This window comes from Herpailurus yagouaroundi, unplaced genomic scaffold (assembly GCF_014898765.1).
Source record: "Herpailurus yagouaroundi ecotype Mexico unplaced genomic scaffold, PumYag 28, whole genome shotgun sequence".
Taxonomy (NCBI): domain Eukaryota; kingdom Metazoa; phylum Chordata; class Mammalia; order Carnivora; family Felidae; genus Herpailurus; species Herpailurus yagouaroundi.
The window spans coordinates 38,670,309-38,691,625 of NW_024412376.1; the positions used below are offsets into that span (position 1 = coordinate 38,670,309).

Sequence of the window (21,317 nt, forward strand, 5' to 3'; positions counted from 1 at the left end):
GAGATTAAATTCAATAATTTTAGTCTATGTGTTTTAAAAAGCACAAAAGTAAAATAACTGAAATTTGATACTATACACAGCTGAGTTGAGAAAGTGTGAAATGATAAGGCATTTTCTCATAATTCTGTCCTCCAGTCATTGAATTTTATCCTACCACTTGAGATTTTTGATTGCAGAGTATGAGGCAGAGGACAATAACCAGTTATTTGAATTCATTTATCACAGGCTTTTACCCTATTAGTAAACACTTTTTTTTTTTGCTTTAAAAAAAGAATATAATGTTCTATCTGCAGTTTTTAAACTCATATTAAGTGACAATCTGTTTTCCTCTTATTTAGCTATTTGTATTCTCAGTCATTTTTATGTGTATAATTAATAGCTTTCATAATAACTAATTAGTACAGTATTTAACTTTTACAGTAGGAAATGTACATTTATTCTAGACTTTTTTTTTTAAGTTTATTTTGAGAGAGACAGAGAGTGCTAGTGGGGGAGGGGCGGAGAGAGAGGGAGAATCCCAAGCAAGCTCCGTGCTGTCAGTTCAGAGTCAGTGGCAGAGCCTGTTGTGGGGCTCAAACTCACACAACTGTAAGATCATGACCCGAGCTGAAATCAAGAGTTAGTTGGATGCTTAACCGACTGACCCACCCAGGCACCCTGTCTGATAGACGTTTAATGTATAACACATGTAACGAGATTTTTACTCCAGAATGTCTGTGTTTGAGAGTGACTGTATTAAATCCAAATGACTTGTCCTTTTCATATTACTGATACTGTTATGTTGATTATTTATGATGTTAATATACTTGATAATATAATCATTTGTCACCTAAACTTTAGGAATGCCTGAAGTGATGCATAAGTGGGCATCTAGCTAAAACTAAGCAACATAATTTGGCCTGATACTTACACTGAAGCTAAATGTTCATGTTCTTTAATTGAAATTTTATTGTATTTTTAAAGAAATACGATCATAGTGTATGTACTGATTTGTAAATTTAGTAGTAGGTCTTGAATACCATGACATACTAACATATATAGATTTATATTCTTTTTAAAGGTTACATGGTATTCCCTTATATGGATATACCTGTATTGGTGGATATTTAAGCTATTTCCAGTGTTTTATTTTTACAAACAGTGCTGCAATATAAATTTTTGTATCTTAATTTCTGAGCCTTTCTGTATAAAATTTTGTAGATGATATTTTTATTTTTATTTTTAAATTTTTTTGAATGTTTATTTATTTTTGTAAGATAGAGTGACAGAGCATGAGCAGGGGAGAAGCAGAGAGAAAGGGAGACACAGAATTCAAAGCTGGCTCCAGGCTCTGAGCTGTTAGCACAGAGCCTGACGCGGGGCTCGAACTCACAGACCATGAGATCATGACCTGAGCCGAAGTTTGGTTGTTACACGACTTTAAAGTCTGCCGTAACTTATCAGAGCTTTCATTGTTTCATTTGAATAAATTTAATACCTGAAGTCTTTAGTCTTTTGATGCTAGAATATCCACTGATATCTTTGTCTGTGAAAATTTGGTATTATTGTATCACTTGTCTCATTAAAATTAGCCCTCTTGAAATATTGTTTAGACAAATGTACTACAACGGCAATTTATCTAGAGATATTTCATGGAACAGAATTGCTGTGTTCTGGTGTGTGTATATTCATATCTGTTATAACTTTGTGATAACATTTTTCTAAAGTACAAAATGAATTATAGTCACTTAAGTTAAATGCAAAGTTCTAAGTCATATTTAGAACAAGGAACTGTCCAAGATCGCTCTCTCTGTTAACCCACTCACTCATTTATGCACCATTTATTGAACATCTGTATATTAAATAGGTTGGTGTTCTTTAAGCAGTGGAATCCACATATAATAGCAACTGCACGAAATAGAGGTTTTATTTTTCGCACATAACAAGGAATTTGAGATAGGCAGTTGCTGGTATTTGTGGTTCTGCTTAATAAGGTTCTATTTAGGGGCGCCTGAGTGGCTTAGTTGGTTAAGCATCCGACTTCGGCTCAGGTCATGATCTCACGGTCTGTGAGTTCAAGCCCTGCATCGGGCTCTGTGCTGACAGCTCAGAGCCTGGAGCCTGCTTCTGATTCTGTGTCTTCCTCTCTCTGCCCCTCCCCCACTCATGCTCTGTCTCTCTCTGTCAAAAATAAATAAACTTAAAAAAAAAATTAAAAAAAGGTTCTATTTAATAAGCTTAAAGAGCTAAACGCTTTCTACCTTTCCTTTTACTATTCTTCATGCATTGGCTTTCTCTCTATGCTTGTGCTTGTAAGCTTCGTGATATGAAGATGGCTACTGCACCTTTGGACATGACATTTTTGTTCAAGGGAGTGAGGAAGGTAGAAGAACAAAGGGTTATGCCAGCTACATCTGTTTTCCTTTTATCAAGGAAACCAAATCGTTTCATTAACACCTTTCAGCCTTTCTCATATCTGTTTGCCAGAACTTCTCATGGCCATTCAGATGCTAAGGATGCTGGAAAAGTAAGCATTTATCTTTCCAATCTTTGTAGTGGCAGAAAACTAGAGAGGAGGGGTTTAGGTATTTGAGTTCTGTAATGTTTTTATACATCAAGTTAATAGCTTTGAAAATAACAGGTTATTATTGCATTTCACTTAAAATTTTTATTTTGAAATGTTTATTTTTGAGAGAGAGAGAGAGAGAGAGAGACAGACAGACAGACACAGAGAGACGGACGGATCCCAAGCAGGGGAGGGCAGAGAGTGAGGGAGACATAGAATGCGAAGTAGGTTCCAGGCTCTGAGCTGTCAGCACAGAGCCCGACATGGGACTTGAACTCATGAACCTTGAGATCATGACCTGAGCCAAAGTGGGATGCTTCACCGGCTAAGCAACTCAGGTGCCACTCGCTTTTTTTTTTTTTTTAATGTTTATTTATTTTTGAGAGAGAGTGTGTGAGGGTAGGGGAGGGACAGAGAGAGAGGGAGACAGAGAATCCAATGCAGAGCTCTAACTCAAGAATTGTGAGATCAGGGGCACCTGGGTGGCTCAGTCGGTTAAGCGGCTGACTTCGGCTCAGGTCACGATCTCACACTCCATGAGTTCGAGCCTCGCGTCGGGCTCTGTGCTGACAGCTCAGAGCCTGGAGCCTGTTTCAGATTCTGTGTCTCCCTCTCTCTGACCCTCCCCCATTCATGCTCTGTCTCTCTCTGTCTCAAAAATAAATAAACGTTAAAAAAAAAAAAATTGTGAGATCATAGTCTGAGCCAAAATTGGACGCTTAACTGACTGAGCTACCCAGGCACCTCTTACTCTTTTTTTTTTTTTTAAAGTAGGCTCCACACCCAACATGGAGTCCATTGTGGGGCTTGAACTCACCACCCTGAGATTATGACCTATGCTGAAATCAAGAGTCACATGCCCTACCAACTGAGCCAGCCAGGCGACCTTTATTTCATTCTTGAAACAAGAAATATGCGTTCATTCATCAGTTATCTGATAAGACTTTGGGGAAGAGATGCTGGGTTAGCCAGTCTGTATTACCTGTCAGTCTATTAAATACAGTTGTTATACATTGTTGAAAGCCTGGTTCACCTACCTTAGTACCTTGTGAGTTTAGGCAAGTTAGTTATGTTTCAGATTCCTCATCTATTAAGTGAAGATAAGAGAAGTTTTTGTAAGAGGTAATTAAAAATGCTAATTTATGTAAAGCACTTAGCATAGTGTATAGCTTATAGTAATCACTCAATGCTTATATGTGGTTATTGTTTGTATTTTTAAATTATTTATTTTGTGTTGGGATTTAAAAAAATTGAAATAGTACAGAAACAGAGTAAAACAGTTTTCCCCAACTACTGTTAGCTGATTGATTTATAATTATATTAGTTATGTGTTGCTGTGTAACAAATTATCTCAAAACTTTACAGCTTAAAGCAATAATAAATATTTACCAGCTCACAGTTTCTGTGGGTCAGGAATTTGGGAGCAAACTGGTAGGATAGTTCTGGCTTAGAGTCTCTAATAAGGTTGCAATTCAGATGTTGGCTGAGGTTTTATTCATCTGAAGACTCAACTGGGGCTGGATGACCAGCTTCCAGGGCTACTTACTTGATTGGCAAGTTGATGCAAACTATTGGCTGGAGACCTCAGTTCCCCTCCAGGTGGGCCTTTTACGTAGCTTCTTGAATATCCTCATGACATGGTGACTGATTTTTTTTCTTAGAATAAGTGATACAAGGGAAGCCATAAAGTTCTTAATGACATAGCCTTGAACATCACTGGTTACTTCAGCTGAACTCTCTTGGCATGTTGAACAGCCCTAATTAAGTGTGGGAGGACATTTCTTTTGCTGTACTTGTGTCCTGGTTTGTAGAGGAAGGGATGGGACAGTTTGATTGCTTTTGATTGCTGATATTTTCTTTTCCCTTAAAGCAATCTTAATTTGAGATGTCTCTTTTTTTGATTAATTACTATGTTCTTAATAATAGAAAGGAACTTATGAAAAACAAATAGGTTGCTTTAAGCCATTCACCTGAAGATTTGAAAAGCCTATCTAATGTAAAACATTAGATAATTCTGTGATATTATTCATGGCAATAAGATTCAAGAAAACAATTATATTATCCAGTGTCTCTCAGAAAAGCCTTTGGAAGAATGTTACTCCTGTGAAAAGCTCTTGTCAGAAAAAAAAGGAAAGAAAAGATTCCATTGTTAAATAAATTGTAGGAAATCCATGCATTGGTTATCTAACTTTTGGAGACATAAAAATATAGTAGCATATCGTATTGTGAATATGAATATTGTGGCAATCCTATTGTGTAAACATATCTAGCCTTGTTTAATTCAGTATTTCTCAGACTACATGGAAACTTTTTGCTTAATACTGCTTTTGTAGACATGTCGTAGTTCAGTGAAAATTTTTAAATTTTATGAAAGGTAAAATGAACAGGGAGAAATGAGATGGTTTTGTTACTTTCTCTAGTACATGAGTTATTGAAAACTATAAAGATGATAATTCATTATCAGTAAAACGTCCTTTTTACTATAGTGACGTTTTTCTTTTAATTTTCTTGTATTCCATGACTTTGCCATTTTAATTCTACATTGTTGCCTCTAGTTGGAGGATCTTACTTTTCTCTTGTCTTTGATACAAATGGCAAATGGCTTGAGGTTTTTTTTATTTGTTTGTTTGTTTGTTTTAAGATTTACTAAGACATAGAGGTAGGGGCACTTGGGTGGCTCAGTTGGTTAAATGTACGACTTTACTCAGGTCATCATCTCATGGTTTGGTTTGTGGTGAGTTTGAGCCCTGCGTTGGGCTCTGTGCTGTCAGTAAGGAGCCCGCTTCAGATACTCTGTCCCCCTCTCTCTCTGCCCCTACCCTGTGTACATGTGTGTGCTCTATCTCAAAAATGAACATTAAAAAAAATGACATACAGTTAAATTCACCCTTTTTAGGCATACAGTTTTATGAAATGTGGCAGATAGATATATTTGTGTATCCAGTACCACAATCAAGATACCAAAATTTCATTACTCTCAAGTCTTCTCATGATTTTTTGATTAATTCTGTCCCTCTATCCTCAGCCCCTGGCAACACTGATCCAGTTTCTCTCCCTATACTTTTGCCTTTTCCAGAATGTCATATAAATGAAATCATACAATATGTAGCTTTTGTGTATAACTTGCTGGACTTGGCATAATGTTTTTGATATTAATTTGTATTGTAAATGGTATCAATAATTTGTTCCTTATTATTGCTGGTAAGTATTCTATTGTATGATTGTACCACAACTTGTTTATCCATTTACTAGTTGGTGGACATTTGAATTGTTTCTAGAGTTTGGTGATTATGAATAAAGCTTCCGTAAACATTCATGTACAGATCTTTATGTGGACAAATGAATTTATGAAATTGTTGTCAGGATCCATAGATCTTTCTGTTCTGTTATATTCAACATGAGTCTTATGGCATAGATTCCAAGATAGCTACTCTAGTTCTTGCCGTTTTTCAGTGGCTTACATAAGAGGAAGGAGGAAAGTTGCAAAGATAAGTTGTGTTCTTTCCTTTAAGAGTAATAGCCAGAAGTTGCACATACTACTGCCTGTCCTCACTGGTCAGAACTTGGTGACATGGCAGGTAATGTCAAGGAAATCTAGAAAGGAAATTTTTTGCCTGGGTCTCATGTACCAGACTAGAAACTCTATATTATTATAGAAGAAGAAAAAAATGTAAATTGAGAGATGTTACAGTCTGTGACACAGCATTGTAATTTCCCCTCAAGTTCACCCTATTAATAAGTTTCTGGTGACTATCGACATGTGTAAGGTCACATTCATTTAGGTTTGGATTCTTAGGGACAAATTGGATACTTTGGGATTAGCACTTTTTAAAAAGTAAATACATTTTTGAAGGATGCATATAAATAAAAGAAGCTTACTCTTTACTTGATTTGCTTTACAAATGAGTAGCCAGGTTCAGAGACAAAATGTGATTTGACACAAGAAATAGAAAATATCTAGTTAGGGGCATAAATTGTGATTGCACTCTGTCCCGAGTTTTCTGCTATACCTTTCTCTGGCCACATCCTTGAGGAAAAATTAGGAAAGATTATACAGAAAATATAGCTTTACTTTGAAGCATTAGAATTTTCTCTGTATTACAGTTTTTCCAGTTTTATAAATCTTTTGAAGAGAAGATAATTATTTTTGGTCTGTATGTGTTTCTTGGTATTCTGAAAATACAAGTGACTTAGATTTAAAATATTTTATTAATATAACCATTGAAGAAAGTAATCATCATGCCCAATTAAAATCCTAATTCAAAACTTGTGAAGGTTGATTTGAATTCTTTGAATAATATGTTTTAAAATTTCTATAATCTTGTACATTAAACTATAACCTATAGAAAGCATGTTATGCCACCCTGAAGGTTGCTATAAAAATTGTTTATGAAGTTCAGGCCAAGACTAAAATATGTTGAAATGGAGAGTTGTGAAAAATGTTCTGTATAGCATAGGAGACCAAATCATGCTAAAATGCAGAAAAAGACTATACATCAGTTTCTAGGCTACATTATTCAAAAAAATACAACCATAAAAAAGGTAATAAGATTACATTTTCACATTTCACGGCTAGTAAAGTGCATTAGGCTGCTCAGATATTCATAACTTACTATGACATTTGGGAAGATTACATTTTGTAGTGCAGAGCCATTACTACAGCTCAGATAATAACTAGCCAATGCCTAGACTTGGATTATGATCCTTGTCATTGAAAACAAATTTGTGTTTTGAAGGTTGATCAGCTTCAAATAACTATTAGAAAGGGTTAACGTGACATACTGTAGACCCTGTGCATGCTTTTTAGGTATAATAGATATGCATACATATAGTATATCAAATATGCCACACATTTGTATGTACCAATTTCTGCCATCAATTTTCTCCTTGAAAGGTATATTTTATAATATTTAAAGCAATGGAGAAATATTTAAAACACCTGTCTGGATGCTGCTCTCACAGTATAAACTCAATTTAAAAGCTGGTGAAATATTTGGGTTTTTTTTGAAATTACTTTAAAAAATTAATTCTGTAGCTTCTTGGAAGGGTGGTTACGGGTAGAAATAAACACAGATTAAAACGAAAGATTGATGTAAGTAATATTAAAGGTGAAGGTAAGGTCTCCTAAGTTAGTTGCAACTAGATTTTTGACTATTTAGACCTGTGTGGAGAATGTCCAAACATGTATATATTAAAAACTCTCCCTTTGCTCTTTTCCCCCAGATGCTTATTTGACTTTCCAGAGGCAATCACTATTTAATTTTTTTGTTTTAATGCTTATTTATATTAGAGAGTGTGAGCATGGGAGGGGCAGAGAGAGAGAGGGAGACACAGAATCAGAAGCAGGCTCCAGGCTCTGAGCTGTCAGCACAGAGTCCGATGTGGGGCTTGAACCCATGAAATGGGAGATCATGATCTGAGCTGATGTTGGACACATAACTGACTGAGCCACCCAGGCGCCCTGGCAATCACTATTTAGTTTCTTGTGTATCATGCTTAGGTAATACTTACATATCCATATCCGTATCCGTATCCGTATCCGTATCCGTATCCATATCCATATGTTTTGCATTCAAATTGTAGCCTACTGTTCACTTTTTTTTTCCATCTTGATTTTCTCACCTAAACAGTGTATTTTAGAGATCTCTTCAGATAATAACCAGCTTCATGTCAGATGGAGCTGCCTTATTCTTTTCAGTGCCTGCATCATATATATCATTATATAGTCATATATGACTTTACTAACCATTACCTTACAATGTGTTTTTAAATTTTTTATTTTTTAAATTTTATTAAAAAATATTTTTTAACATTTATTTATTATTGAGAGACAGAGAGAGAGAGCATGAGCATGAGAGGGGCAGAGAGAGGAGGAGACACAGAATTTGAAGCAAGCTCCATCCTCTGAGCTGTCAGCACAGAGCCTGATGCAGGGCTCGACCCCACCAACTGAGCCGAAGTTGGATGCTTAACCAACTGAGCTACCTAGGCGCCTCACCCTTGTAATGTTTTTTTGAGGGATTGTTTCTTCTATTTTCTGTTCAAAATGTACTACAATGTTCTTATATCTAACATCATTACCTAAATACATTTGTAGAATAAATTTCTAGTTGTTAAGACAGTTATTTGTGTGTGGCTTCTTCTATTTAACATTATTCTTTTGAGATTATTTTTATTTATTTATTTTTCTTTTTCAAGAGGACATTGATGTATATTGGTCACTGTGTCAGTAGTTCCAATATCAAATATTTTTCTCATATAGTAATTTTTCAGTTGAAGTCCTTGGTTTTGCAGATATGTATCACATCATCTCAAAATAATTGTAATTTAAATTCCTCCATTCTGATATTTATACTTGTTGCTCCCTTTTGACCAACTGTGTCTTCTGTACCTTCAGAATAATATCAAATGATGGTGATAATAGTGCATCCTAATCTTGTTTCTGACTTTCATGAGACTCATTCCAATTTTCCTATTTGAGCATGATGCTGGCTTTTCAGGTGTGCTTGTTATATTGTATTCTTAAAGGAAGTCTTTTACTATTAATAAATGTAATAAAGTATGATGGAAATATTAAACCACCATTTAGCAATGCCACAGTAATAACATTTACAGGTAAGATCCATCAATTGATGCATAAAACTGGAATAAACTCTATTTAGTTGTGTCTGTTATTCTTTTTTTTTTTTTTTTAAATTTTTTTTTTCAATGTTTATTTATTTTTGGGACAGAGAGAGACAGAGCATGAACGCGGGAGGGGCAGAGAGAGAGAGGGAGACACAGAATCGGAAACAGGCTCCAGGCTCTGAGCCATCAGCCCAGAGCCCGACGCGGGGCTCGAACTCCCGGACCGCGAGATCGTGACCTGGCTGAAGTCGGACGCTTAACCGACTGCGCCACCCAGGCGCCCCTTTGTCTGTTATTCTTTAATGAGCTGTTGTATTTTGTTTTGTAATGTATGGTGAAAAACAAGATACTTGTGGCCTCAAGGTGTTTCCACAAGATGAGTAATAATTTAAACATGAAATATAGTAACTTTAAGATGGAAAAAAAAAATCTGACAAACACCATCTTTTAAAAAAAAATTTTTTTTTTAACGTTTATTTATTTTTGAGACAGAGAGAGACAGAGCATGATCAGGGGAGGGGCAGAGAGAGAGGGAGACACAGAACCCAAAGCAGGTTCCAGGCTCTGAGCCATCAGTTCAGAGCCTGACGCGGGGCTCGAACTCACAGACCCCGAGATCGTGACCTGAGCTGAAGTCGGACGCTTAACTGACTGAGTCACCCAGGCGCCCCGAAAAACACCATCTTAAACAACTGGTCAAAGCTAACATTAACCAGAAGTGAGGCATAATGACAATTAGGTCCCATTGAAATGTTATGCTGAGTAGGACATACATCACTTCTGGGATATTTTTGCCAAAAATGCATAACCTGAATTTAAACATGAAACAAATGTCCATATTGGAAAAGTCTATAAAATATCTGGCAAATATGCTTCAAAAACATCAAAAACATGAAAATCAAAGGATGCCTGTGCACCGGTCTCAGTATGGAGAAGACTAGGGCGGGTACTGATTGTGGATCCGAAAAAGGACTTGAAGGCAAGAAGTGGCAACATTTGAAGAAGATCTGTAGATTTGTTGGTAGTAGTATATCAATGTGAAGTTTATGGTTTTAATTATTTTATTACGATTATATAATATACTCATATTACGGGAAGCTTGGTAAAGGGTATACAGGAATTCTATACTATTTTGCAGCTTTTTGAATATTTGAGATTATTTCAGAATAAAAAGCTAAAGACAAAACAAGCAAATAATATTCACAAAACCAAATAAAAAAAAGAGTTCATATGTAGTTAACAGAATTTTTGTGTGGATTAGAGAACCAAACATGTATACTTCATAGCCAGGACAGTGTAGCTAGCAGAATTGGCCCAGTCACACCAAGGGGCTCTTTTAGCAGAAACCCAGCTGTCCTTTCCTAATGCTAGATATTACTGATGATACAAAGAATTATACACTAAAATCTCTGCCAGAGCTTTCCTAGAAGAATCAAATGCTTTTACTACTGTAGTAGCCAGGAATTCCTGTCTCCCTTCATGCACATTATTGTCTCATATTGTTTATTTTTCCATTTTTTTATTCCTCTTGCCCCTGTGTATCTTTGGCAGAACTTGGGAGAAACATCAATCCTTGGCTACAAGGAGTATTAATTGATTTTCTAATTCTGAACCTTCCTTGCTTTTCTGGAGTAAACTCTATTTGGTTGTGTCTGTTTTTCTTTTATGAGCTGTTGGATTTTGTTTTGTAAAAAGTTCTCTTTCTCCTAATTCTTGACCACCTTTTGGGTTTAGGAATGCATAATGTAAAACTGAGATGTATTCAGAAAGACAGGAGTGTAGGTGAATCATGTATGTAATGTTTCTGACAGACATTTAAAAAAAAATCTAGTTAGCAAGGATAGCTCTGCAAAGGTAATTCCAGAAGTAGTTTAATTCCTTTAAACGATGGGGATTTGTTAAAATTTAAAAAATTCTCTGTGGGAGGACACTGAGTGAGATAGCAACAACACGGGGATAGGTCAGTATATCTTTCTCTGGATGAGTTTTTTTGATAGTCTCAATGAAATATATTTTGACTAGTACTTTGGGGGTATGATTATGTTTAAGTTATTCTAATTATGGACAGGGAAAAAAAGGGATCAAAATCAATAGGTAAAATAAACTAGGAATTTGGCAAATATTAACTCTAAGTTCTGTATCCACTCTGAGTGTTTTCCAGCTTTTCATTTTTGTTGTGAGCTGTATTTTGTATAGGTAACAAAGCACCTCTAGGTTGCTATGGGTAGTTCACAGAGTTCATAAGTCATAAATGAAATACTGATTTAGAAGCAGTTACAGAGCTAAAAGTTAGATCTTTATTGGTGTCAGGGCAATAGATAGTGGTTTACCTAAGATATCCTGTATTTCTTTTCTGTTGAAAATTATTTCCACTTTTATATTGCAACTCTTGCTTGACTTTGTGCTATCTTGGAATTTTCTTTAGAAGCTTTATTTTTTAGAGCTGTGTGTGTGTGTGTGTGTGTGTGTGTGTGTGTGTGTGCACGTGTGCTTATGAACCCTTTTGTTGTAGAGAGCAGAAAAGAATGTGTATGGGTATGTACTGCCAACCTAAAGCTTAGGAGTGTGCTCTAGTTACATTGAAAAAGCACTAATGCTTTTAATTTTTTCCCCTCTTTTTGGAAGTTGGTAGGAGGGCAGTTTGATTTGGAAATGAATTTCATTATCCAAGAAGGTGAGAGTATCATCTGCATGGTGGACCTCCTAGAAAAATGTGACATTACTTGCCAAGCAGAAGTCTGGAGCATGTTTACAGCGATTCTGAAGAAAAGCATACGAAATCTTCAAGTCTGCACCGAAGTAGGCCTTGTTGAGAAAGTGCTTGGGAAAATTGAAAAAGTTGACAATATGATAGCAGGTATGATTTTTTCTGTAGCACAATGGATGTGAAGAAATAAAGTTTGATTCTTAAATACTATATTTTTCTTATTTAGTAACATTTAAATATTTGAGCATCTAACTTGTGCCTAGAACTTCAGTGTTTAAACTCTTAAATAAGCACAGTATATTTCAGTCCTTTAAGGAATATAAGTTGATTAATTGTTTTGTTGTTTTCTTTTGTTTCCAGATCTTTTAGTTGACATGTTGGGAGTGCTGGCTAGCTATAATTTGACGGTTCGAGAACTAAAGCTATTCTTCAGTAAACTTCAAGGAGATAAAGGACAATGGGTAAAAAAACCCTGAATACCCTTTGCTATTTGAAAGTTTCCCTCTCCTCAAATACATTAGTTGCTTTTAAGCAGCTGTTATTATTATACAGGGGTAAATGTCAAATTGAAAGGAAGAGATCAATCAAAATAGAATTTAGGTCTTTAAAGCTACTTTTGCCATGACCCAACACAGGTGTATGCTAAAGAGAACTGAATGTTCCAGGCAGGCTCAAACTTGGCCCTTCTTCAAATTGTTAGTCTTCAGATATACAATTAACATTTATTAGAGGAAAAGGGTTAGGATAGAGAAGGAAAATTGTTGGGTAGTGTGCTTCTCTTTTTTATTGACACGAGTAGTTTAGCTGTAGCCCTTAAACTTGAATAATCCACTCATTGAACAAAAGGTCTGCAGTTAATTGGATCCACCTTCCATAGTTGCAATTTAATGGTCCTTTGTAATGAATGGCAGTAGTGGTCAACTTATTTTGAACTCCAGGTGCCTTAGCAAACTGTTTTTTCCTACCACTTGGTTACCTCTTAGAGGAATACTGGTAAATATTTTCTTCATTTTTTGTTGGATTTCTGGGGTTATTTTAGTGCTCTTTAGAGATGATTGCCCACAGCAACTGATTGCTAATCTAGCTCTGTTGAAATCTATCTAAATTGGTGCTTTGCAATTGTACACTTTAGTTTATTGTGTTACAGTGGTTAGACTCTAGCTTCTTTATATCAAGTTCTAGCTCTCTGTCTGTCTTTAAGATTTCAGGACTGGGAGCACCTGGCTGGCTCAGTTGGTAGGACATGCTACCTTTGATCTCAGGGTCATGAGTTCAAGCCCCACATTGGGTGTGGCGCTTACTTAAAAAATAAAAAAGCTTTCATCATTGATTTCTTAGCAATTTTATTATGTTTCTTGGAGTGGCTTACCTTGTGTTTATTCTTTTTTGTTGTTGTTAATTTAAGTCCAAGTTAGTTAGCATATAGTGCAACAGTGATTTCAGGGGTAGATTCCTTAATGCCCCTTATCAATTTAGCCCATCCTCCCTCTCACAACCCATCCAGTAACCCTCTGTTTGTTCTCCATATTTAAGAGTCTCTTATGTTTTGTCTCCCTCCCTGTTTTTATATTATTTTTGCTTCCCTTCCCTTGTGTTCATCTGTTCTGTGTCTTAAAGTCTTCATATGAGTGAAGCCATATGATATTTGTCTTTCTCTAATTTTGCTTAGCATAATACTCTCTAGTTCCATCTACGTAGTTGCAAATGGCAAGATTTCATTGTTTCTTGAGTGCCGAGTGGTACTCCATTGTATATATACACCACATCTTCTTTATCCATTCATCCATTCGATGGACATTTGGGCTCTTTCCATACTTTGGCTATTGTTGATAGTGCTGCTATAAACATTGGGGTGTGTGTGTCCTTTCGAAACAGCACACCTGTATCCCTTGGATAAATACCTAGTAGTGTAATTGCTGGGTCGTAGGGTAGTTCTATTTTTAATTTTTTGAGGAACCTCCATACTGTTTTCCAGAGTGGCCGTACCAGTTTGCGTTCCTACCAGCAGTGCAAAAGAGATCCTCTGTCTCCGCATCCTCACCAACATCTGTTGTTGCCTGTTTTTTAATGTTAGCTATTCTGACAGGTGAGGTGGTATCTTATTGTGGTTTTGATTTGTATTTCCCTGGTGATGAGTGATGTTGAGCATTTATTCATGTGTTGGTTGGCCATCTCGATGTCTTCTTTGGAGAAGTGTCTACTCATGTCTTTTGCCCATTTCTTCACTGGATTATTTGTTTTTTGGGTGTTAAATTTGGTAAGTTCTTTATAGATTTTGGATACTAACCCTTTTATCTGATATGTTGTTTGCAAATATCTTCTCCCATTCTGTCGGTTGCCTTTTAGTTTTGTTGATGGTTTCCTTCGCTGTGCAGAAGCTTTTTATTTTGATGAGGTCCCAGTAGTTCATTTTTGCTTTTGTTTCCCTTGCCTCTGGAGATGTGCTGAGTAAGAAGTTGCTGTGGCCAAGCTCAAAGAGGTTTTTGCCTGCTTTCTCCTCGAGGATTTTGATGGCTTCCTGTCTTGCATTTAGGTCTTTCCTCCATTTTGAGTTTATTTTTGTGTATGGTGTAAGAAAGTGGTCCAGGTTCATTTTTCTGTATGTTGCTGTCCAGTTTTCCCAGCACCACTTGCTGAAGAGACTGTCTTTATTCCATTGGATTGGATAGTCTTTCCTGCTTTGTCAAAGATTAGTTGGCCAGGGGCGCCTGGGTGGCGCAGTCGGTTGAGCGTCCGACTTCACCCAGGTCACGATCTCGCGGTCCGTGAGTTCGAGCCCCGCGTCAGGCTCTGGGCTGATGGCTCAGAGCCTGGAGCCTGTTTCCGATTCTGTGTCTCCCTCTCTCTCTGCCCCTCCCCCGTTCATGCTCTGTCTCTCTCTGTCCCAAAAATAAATAAATAAAAAACGTTGAAAAAAAAAAATTAAAAAAAAAAAAGATTAGTTGGATATATGTTTGTAGGTCCATTTCTGGGTTCTCTGTTCTGTTCCATCGATCTGAGTATCTGTTCTTGTGCCGGTACCATACTGTCTTGATGATTACAGCTTTGTAATACAGCTTGAAGTTCGGGATTGTGATGCCTCCTGCTTTGGTTTTCTTTTTAAAGATTGCTTTGGCTATTCAGTGTCTTTTCTGGTTCCATACAAATGTTAGGATTGTTTGTTCTAGCTCTGTGAAGAATGTTTGTGTTATTTTGATAGGCATCGCATTGAATATGTAGATTGCTTTGGGTAGTATCAACATTTTAACAATATTTGTTCTTCCTATCCAGGAGCATGGAATATTTTGCCTTTTTTTTTTTTTTTGTCTTCCTCAATTTCTTTCATAAGCTTTCTGTCGTTTTCAGTGTATAGATTTTTCACCTCTTTGGTTAGATTGATTCCTAGGTATTTTATGGTTTTTGGTCCTTGTGTTTATTCTTATTACACTTGTGGTATTTGGACATTTATAATAGAATTTTCAGCAAATTTGGAAACATTTTGGTCATTATTTTTTTAAGTGTCATGTTTTTGTCCCTCCCTCCTCCTTCTGGGACTATAATTACATGTATGTTAGCTCTCTTGATAGTGCCCAGTAGGTCACTGAGATCTGTTCACTTGTTTTTCAGCCTTTCCCTTTGTGTTTCATTTTAGATTGCTTTTTGTATTACTGTATTTTTAAAGTAACCGCTCTTTTGTTTCTCCTGCAGTGTGTTAATTCTATCCAGTAAAATTTTCAGAGTTCAGATATTTTTATTTCTAAAGATTCTGTTTAGTTCTTTTAATATCTTTTATTTTTCCTCATTATGTTCATGTTTTCCTTTAAATCCTTGGGACTATTGAGCATATTTATAATATAATAGTTGCTCTCATGTTATTTTCTACTAATTCTATCATCTTTATCATTTTCTAGATCAGTTTTTTACTCATGGATTTTGTGTCTGCTTATAGGTCATATTTTCCTGCTTCTAATGCTAGTGATTTTAGATCCCGTGATGTTAGATACACTGAATTGTTCCTGGTTGAGTGCTAGATTTTGTCATATTCTTTTTCAGATTGTTAGACTGTTTTTGTAGACAGATAAATTATTTGTGGATCAACTTTACTCTTACAGACTAGTTTAAAAGTTTTGTTTTGGTCAGGTCTAGATTGTCTGTTATTCTAAGGCTAGTTTAGCTTCCTTATTCAGGCCTGATTCTTTTAGGGTCTCTCTGAATGACCCTACATCTGAGATACGGGGTAAGAGGTAGTGTAAGGCTCTGTGGTCATTCCACTGTGCCTAGTAGGGTCTCAATTTCTGGCTGTATAGTAGCTGTAAAAATTCTTTGACTTATAGCTTTCAATATCTTGGCCTCACCTTGTTCAGTTTTATGATAGGCATGGATAGTTTGGTATTAAGTCAAGGAGGATTAAGATCAGTGTAGATTTTGGAACTTCTTACCTGCATAGCTCTTTTCTCTGTAGTACTCTGCTTGAAGATTTCATCCTTCTCAGACTACCCCACACTGCAATTTCTGTCTCATTAAGTCAGTGAGAACTTCACATTCTGTTTGGTTTTCCTTTTCCTGTGCAGTGGTATGGAAATTGCATCCTGGTAGAAAATCTGGTAATCTCATGGCTCATTTTGTTTCCTTTTCTCAAGTAGCAGTGTCTTGAGCTGCTTCTTCCATGTCTAAAAACAGTTTCTGTTTCATACATTTTATCCAGTATTCTAGTTGTTTAGGGTGAGTTGATAAGTCTAGACCCTGGTACTGTGTCATGGCCAGAAGAGAAAGTACAGATCTTCTTTGACTTGCAGTGGGGCTCCATTTTGATAAATACTTTGTAAGTTGAAAATGTTAAAAGGTGAAAATACATTTAATACACCTAACTTATCAAACATCATAGCTTAGCCTATCAGAACACTTATATTAGCCTACAGTAGGGCAAAATCATGTAACACAAAGCCTGTTTTGTGATACAGTGTTGAATATATCATGTAATTTATTGCATACTGAATTCAAAGTGCAAAACAGAAAGGTTGTGTGGGTACAGAATGGTTGTAAGTGTATCGGTTGTTTATCCTTGTGACTTTGTGGCTGGCTGGGAGCTGTGATTTGTTGCCACTGCCCAGCATCCCGAGAGAGTATTGCGCTGCATGTTGCATGTCACTGCCTGGGAAAAGATTAAAATTCAAAGTTCAAAGTACTATTTCTACTGAATGCATATAGCTTTCACACCATTGTGAACAAAAAAATTCTAAGTTGGACCATCAGAAGTCAGGGACTGTATATATACTAGTTTCATTTTAGTTTTGATTTATATTCAGTGTCTTTATTCTGAATATATAATGAGTACATTTCTGTTGGTGAATATAGAAAACTCTGAGAAAATAGCAATGGATATGAATAAATGTGTATTTATAGAGATAGAAACCCAACAACCAAATAAACACAAAGTCAGTAATAATTAGAGATGTTCAAATTAAAACAAAATTGGTATGTTACTTTATGTCTATTAGTGTTAAGGCTTATAAAGTTGGATAATAGCAAATATAACTGGGGGGACAGGGTTATTTTAAACTTGTGTCCTAGTGGTTGGAGTAAACTCATTTAGCCAAACTTGAGTAATCTAGTACTAATTAGTTGCATAAATTTATACTCAAATCTAGTGACTTAGTAATTTCCTCCTGAGTGGGTGTTGCATGAAATTCTCACAGTTTCATAAGGAAAATACACTTGAGGATGTTCAATGTTCACATTGTTTTTGATGGCACTGAATTGTCACCATAGGGGTTTATTGTTACAATAGTAGATAGATTAAATGTATTGGATGCATAGAATAGATTATTATATGGCAGTTAGAATCAATGTAAAAGTTAATATGAATAGATGCAAGAAGCAGAAAGAAACAGATTCATATATCTGACCAAAGATCCTTTAAATTATGAGGATCACACAAAAATACTTTTGAAGGAACACATAAAAAGATTAAAGATATTTACATAGTTGCTTATGTGATTGGGAGTAGAATGACAATAGGTTTAGGGCATAAAGGGAAAAATAATGAACTGTTAATAAAAGGATCAAGGCCTTGGGGTGCCTGCTTGGCTGATTTGGTGGAACATGCAACTCTTGGTCTTGGGTTGTGAGTTTGAGCACCACATTGGATGTAGAGATGACTTAAAAATAAAATCTTTAAGGCCCCCCCCCGCCCCCCGTCCCGCAAAAGAAACCCCGAAACATACAAAACCGAGCAAGGCCTTGCTCAGTCATTAACCATTCATACAATGGTTAACACTATATATATTTTTATTTTTGACTGCAGCTGATTTTGGTTATTTCATTTTTATTGATTTAAAAAAATCAATATGATTGTATACTTTTATAATTGTGTGGTGTCGCTAATTGAAAATTTCTTGATCACTTAAGAATGAAGCTTTCCACTTAACATTTAGGTAAAAGATTGCTGGACTCTTCTGGATAGTCATGATAACTAAGAGCAGATACCAAATAAGATGAAAGCAAGCCAGTGATTTCACTTGTGGTTTGATCCTGTTTTGAACTTTTAATGAAGAATGTACTACACTTTATCCTATTTACTTGTAAACTAATTAAAATGATAATGTATATCTGATCTTTGCTTTTCCTTATAAATAAGCCTTTTTATTTCAGTTATTGGTTGTTTTGTGTATCAGAGGAGACTTGTGGGTCAAAGAGGCATTAAATAAATGTAATGTTACAACTTTTTTACATGCTATATAGTTAAGGTAATATTGGAAATATGATAGGGAGCTTGGATCCAGTTTCAGAGGTCAGGGAAGACTGCCATAAGGAAGTAACCGTTAAGGTCAGCTCTAAAAGATGGAGAAGATTTATATTTAGTTAAGAGGGGAGGGAAGTAGGCCTAGTGAGAACATTTTAAGCTGAAGGAATAGTTTGTGTTCAGGCCCTGTTGTTAGGAAGAAGGCAGAGAGGGCTTTGTGGATGGAGTGCAGAGAGAGAGAAAGATAGAAATGCAAAATGAGGCTAGTGAGGTAGATAGAGTATCTTGAGGGCTATGTTAAGAGTTTTAACCTTTTAAAATATACAAAATAGACTTTTGTAAAGTCTATTTATTTATTTTGAGAGAGAAAGAGAGAGAGAGGGAGAGAGAACGCCAGCGGGAGAGAGGGAGGGAGAATCCCAAGCAGGCTCTGTTCTCACAGCTCGGAGCCAGATGTAGAGCTCGAACTCACGACCTGAGATAGGACCTGAGCCCAAAAAAAGAGTTGGGCGCTTAAACAACTGAGCCACCCAAGGTGCCCTAAGGGGGTTTTGGTCTTTATTTTAAAGACAATGAGAAGCTATAGGAGAGGTAGCATAATAGGTGAGAGTGTAGTGATTTAAAGTATGGGCTCTGAAGTCAGGCTGAGTTCTGATCCCAGCTTTGCTACTGGCTAGTTATGTTACCTTCGAAATGTTCCTCTGCCTCTGAGTCCTCCTCTATAAAATGGGATAATAATAGTACCACCCCTAGGATGGTTATAAGGTTAAAATATTTTTATTGTTTCTTTAAAAACAGTCTTCAACAGGGTAATATAATAAGCATTATTTATTTGTTAAATTTAAAAAGTGTTTTTTTTTTTTTTAATTTTTTTTTCAACGTTATTTATTTATTTTTTTTGGGACAGAGAGAGACAGAGCATGAACGGGGGAGGGGCAGAGAGAGAGGGAGACACAGAATCGGAAACAGGCTCCAGGCTCTGAGCCATCAGCCCAGAGCCTGACGCGGGGCTCGAACTCCCGGACCGCGAGATCGTGACCTGGCTGAAGTCGGACGCTTAACTGACTGCGCCACCCAGGCGCCCCTAAAAAGTGTTTTAAAGAGAGATGGGTGATGGGTTGATGTAGTTTGTAATTTTAAAATATAATTTTTGCTGTAGTGTGCAGAAGTTTCAAGTGTCGGGTGCTATTGGCACTTTTATCAAACACCTTATACCTTCCATCATATTATGAAAATGACAGAATACATTGTATATTTCTTTAAGATAGTGAAAATAACATTCTTTTTATATGCTTTTAGTTTAAAACATTTTTTGGTTATTCTTGAGTATATTAAAGTATGAGTATAAGAAAAATAAGTTGTTTTATGGTGAATAATGCAGTTAATGAATTGTTGATTATTTTCATAGCCTCCACATGCTGGGAAGTTGCTGTCTGTGTTAAAGCATATGCCTCAGAAGTATGGTCCTGATGCCTTTTTCAACTTTCCAGGAAAGAGCGCTGCAGTAAGTAAATTTTAATGAGGATATCACTTGGAGTGCTTTCCTCGGTTTCCCGAAAGGATAGCCCTGTAAACACCCCTGATGGGTTTTGTGTTAGGTAGAAACTTCTTTGCACAACCTAAATTCCTTACAACAGTTATTCGTGTTACTTTTTCCTGTTTTAGAAGTGAAGAAATACAGGCTCAAAGAAGTTAAGAAAGCTGCCCATTTACAGCTTGGGACAACAGTGGACTAAGAAGAACCCAGTTCTTTTAAACATAAGCCATGTTGTCTTCAGAATTTACCTCTGAATTCTCAAATAGATATTTAGGTGTAACACTTTCACTTTCTATCTTACTGAACATCTTTCTTTAGCCTTGTATTTCCCCACTCCTGTTTCTTTTACACCTGGTGTATAGAATGACAATAACTCTTTGAAACTTTTTGGCAAGAGTTCCTAACTTGTGAGTTGCCAAATTTTATCAGTTTCAGCATTCTTTTTTTTTTGTTTAAGTTTATTTAATTATTTTGAGAGAGAGAGAGAAAGAAGAAAGAGAGAAAGCCAGAAAGCCCACGTGGGTGTGAGCAGGGGAGGGGTGGAGAGAGAGAATCCCAAGCAGGTTCCCTGCTGTCACCGTAGAGCTCCAGGCAGGGCTTGATCTCACTAACCGTGAAATCATGACCTGAGCTGAAAGCAAGAGTCAGATGCTTAACCGGTGCCCTCAGTTTCAGCATTCTTATAAGCTGTTAATTAATCAGTTTATAAAGAAGACATTGCTGGTAATATCTGTAATGTTTCAAAGTGTTATAAGAGTGCATTATGTAATGTATATATGTTATATATAGAGCTTTTTAACGTCCTCATATTACGTTGGTCTGCTTGTTATAAGCAAATTTTTCTTTGAAGATATTTCAGTCTGTTCTTACTGAGATTATCTTTTGTCACTTTTTACTTTGCTTTTGATAATATCTTTTTTTAATTTTTAATTTTTTAATTTTTTAATTTATATCCAAGTTAGTTAGCATATAGTGCTATAATGATTTCAGGAGTAGATTCCAGTGATTCAGCCCCTATGTATAAAACCCAGTGTTCATCCCCACAAGTGTCCTCCCTAATGCCCCTTACCCATTTAGCCGATCCAACCAGCCATAACACCTCCAGCAGCCCTCAGTTTGTTCTCTGTATTTAAGAGTCTCTTATGTTTTGTCCCCCTCCTTGTTTTTGTATTATTTTTGC

The 21,317-nt window shown here is 36.2% G+C and overlaps 1 protein-coding gene across 7 annotated transcripts in view; it reads left to right on the plus strand.

The window, feature by feature from the left end:
• LRBA (LPS responsive beige-like anchor protein) overlaps positions 1 to 21,317 on the plus strand; it is a 772,087-nt gene that overhangs the window by 77,728 nt on the left and 673,042 nt on the right. For all 7 annotated transcript variants that reach the window (XM_040472514.1, XM_040472528.1, XM_040472537.1 and 4 more), the window contains exons 3-5: positions 11,798 to 12,029; positions 12,240 to 12,340; positions 20,009 to 20,104. In XM_040472514.1, the coding sequence (XP_040328448.1) occupies positions 11,798 to 12,029; positions 12,240 to 12,340; positions 20,009 to 20,104 (429 nt within the window). The remainder of the gene's footprint in view (positions 1 to 11,797; positions 12,030 to 12,239; positions 12,341 to 20,008; positions 20,105 to 21,317) is intronic.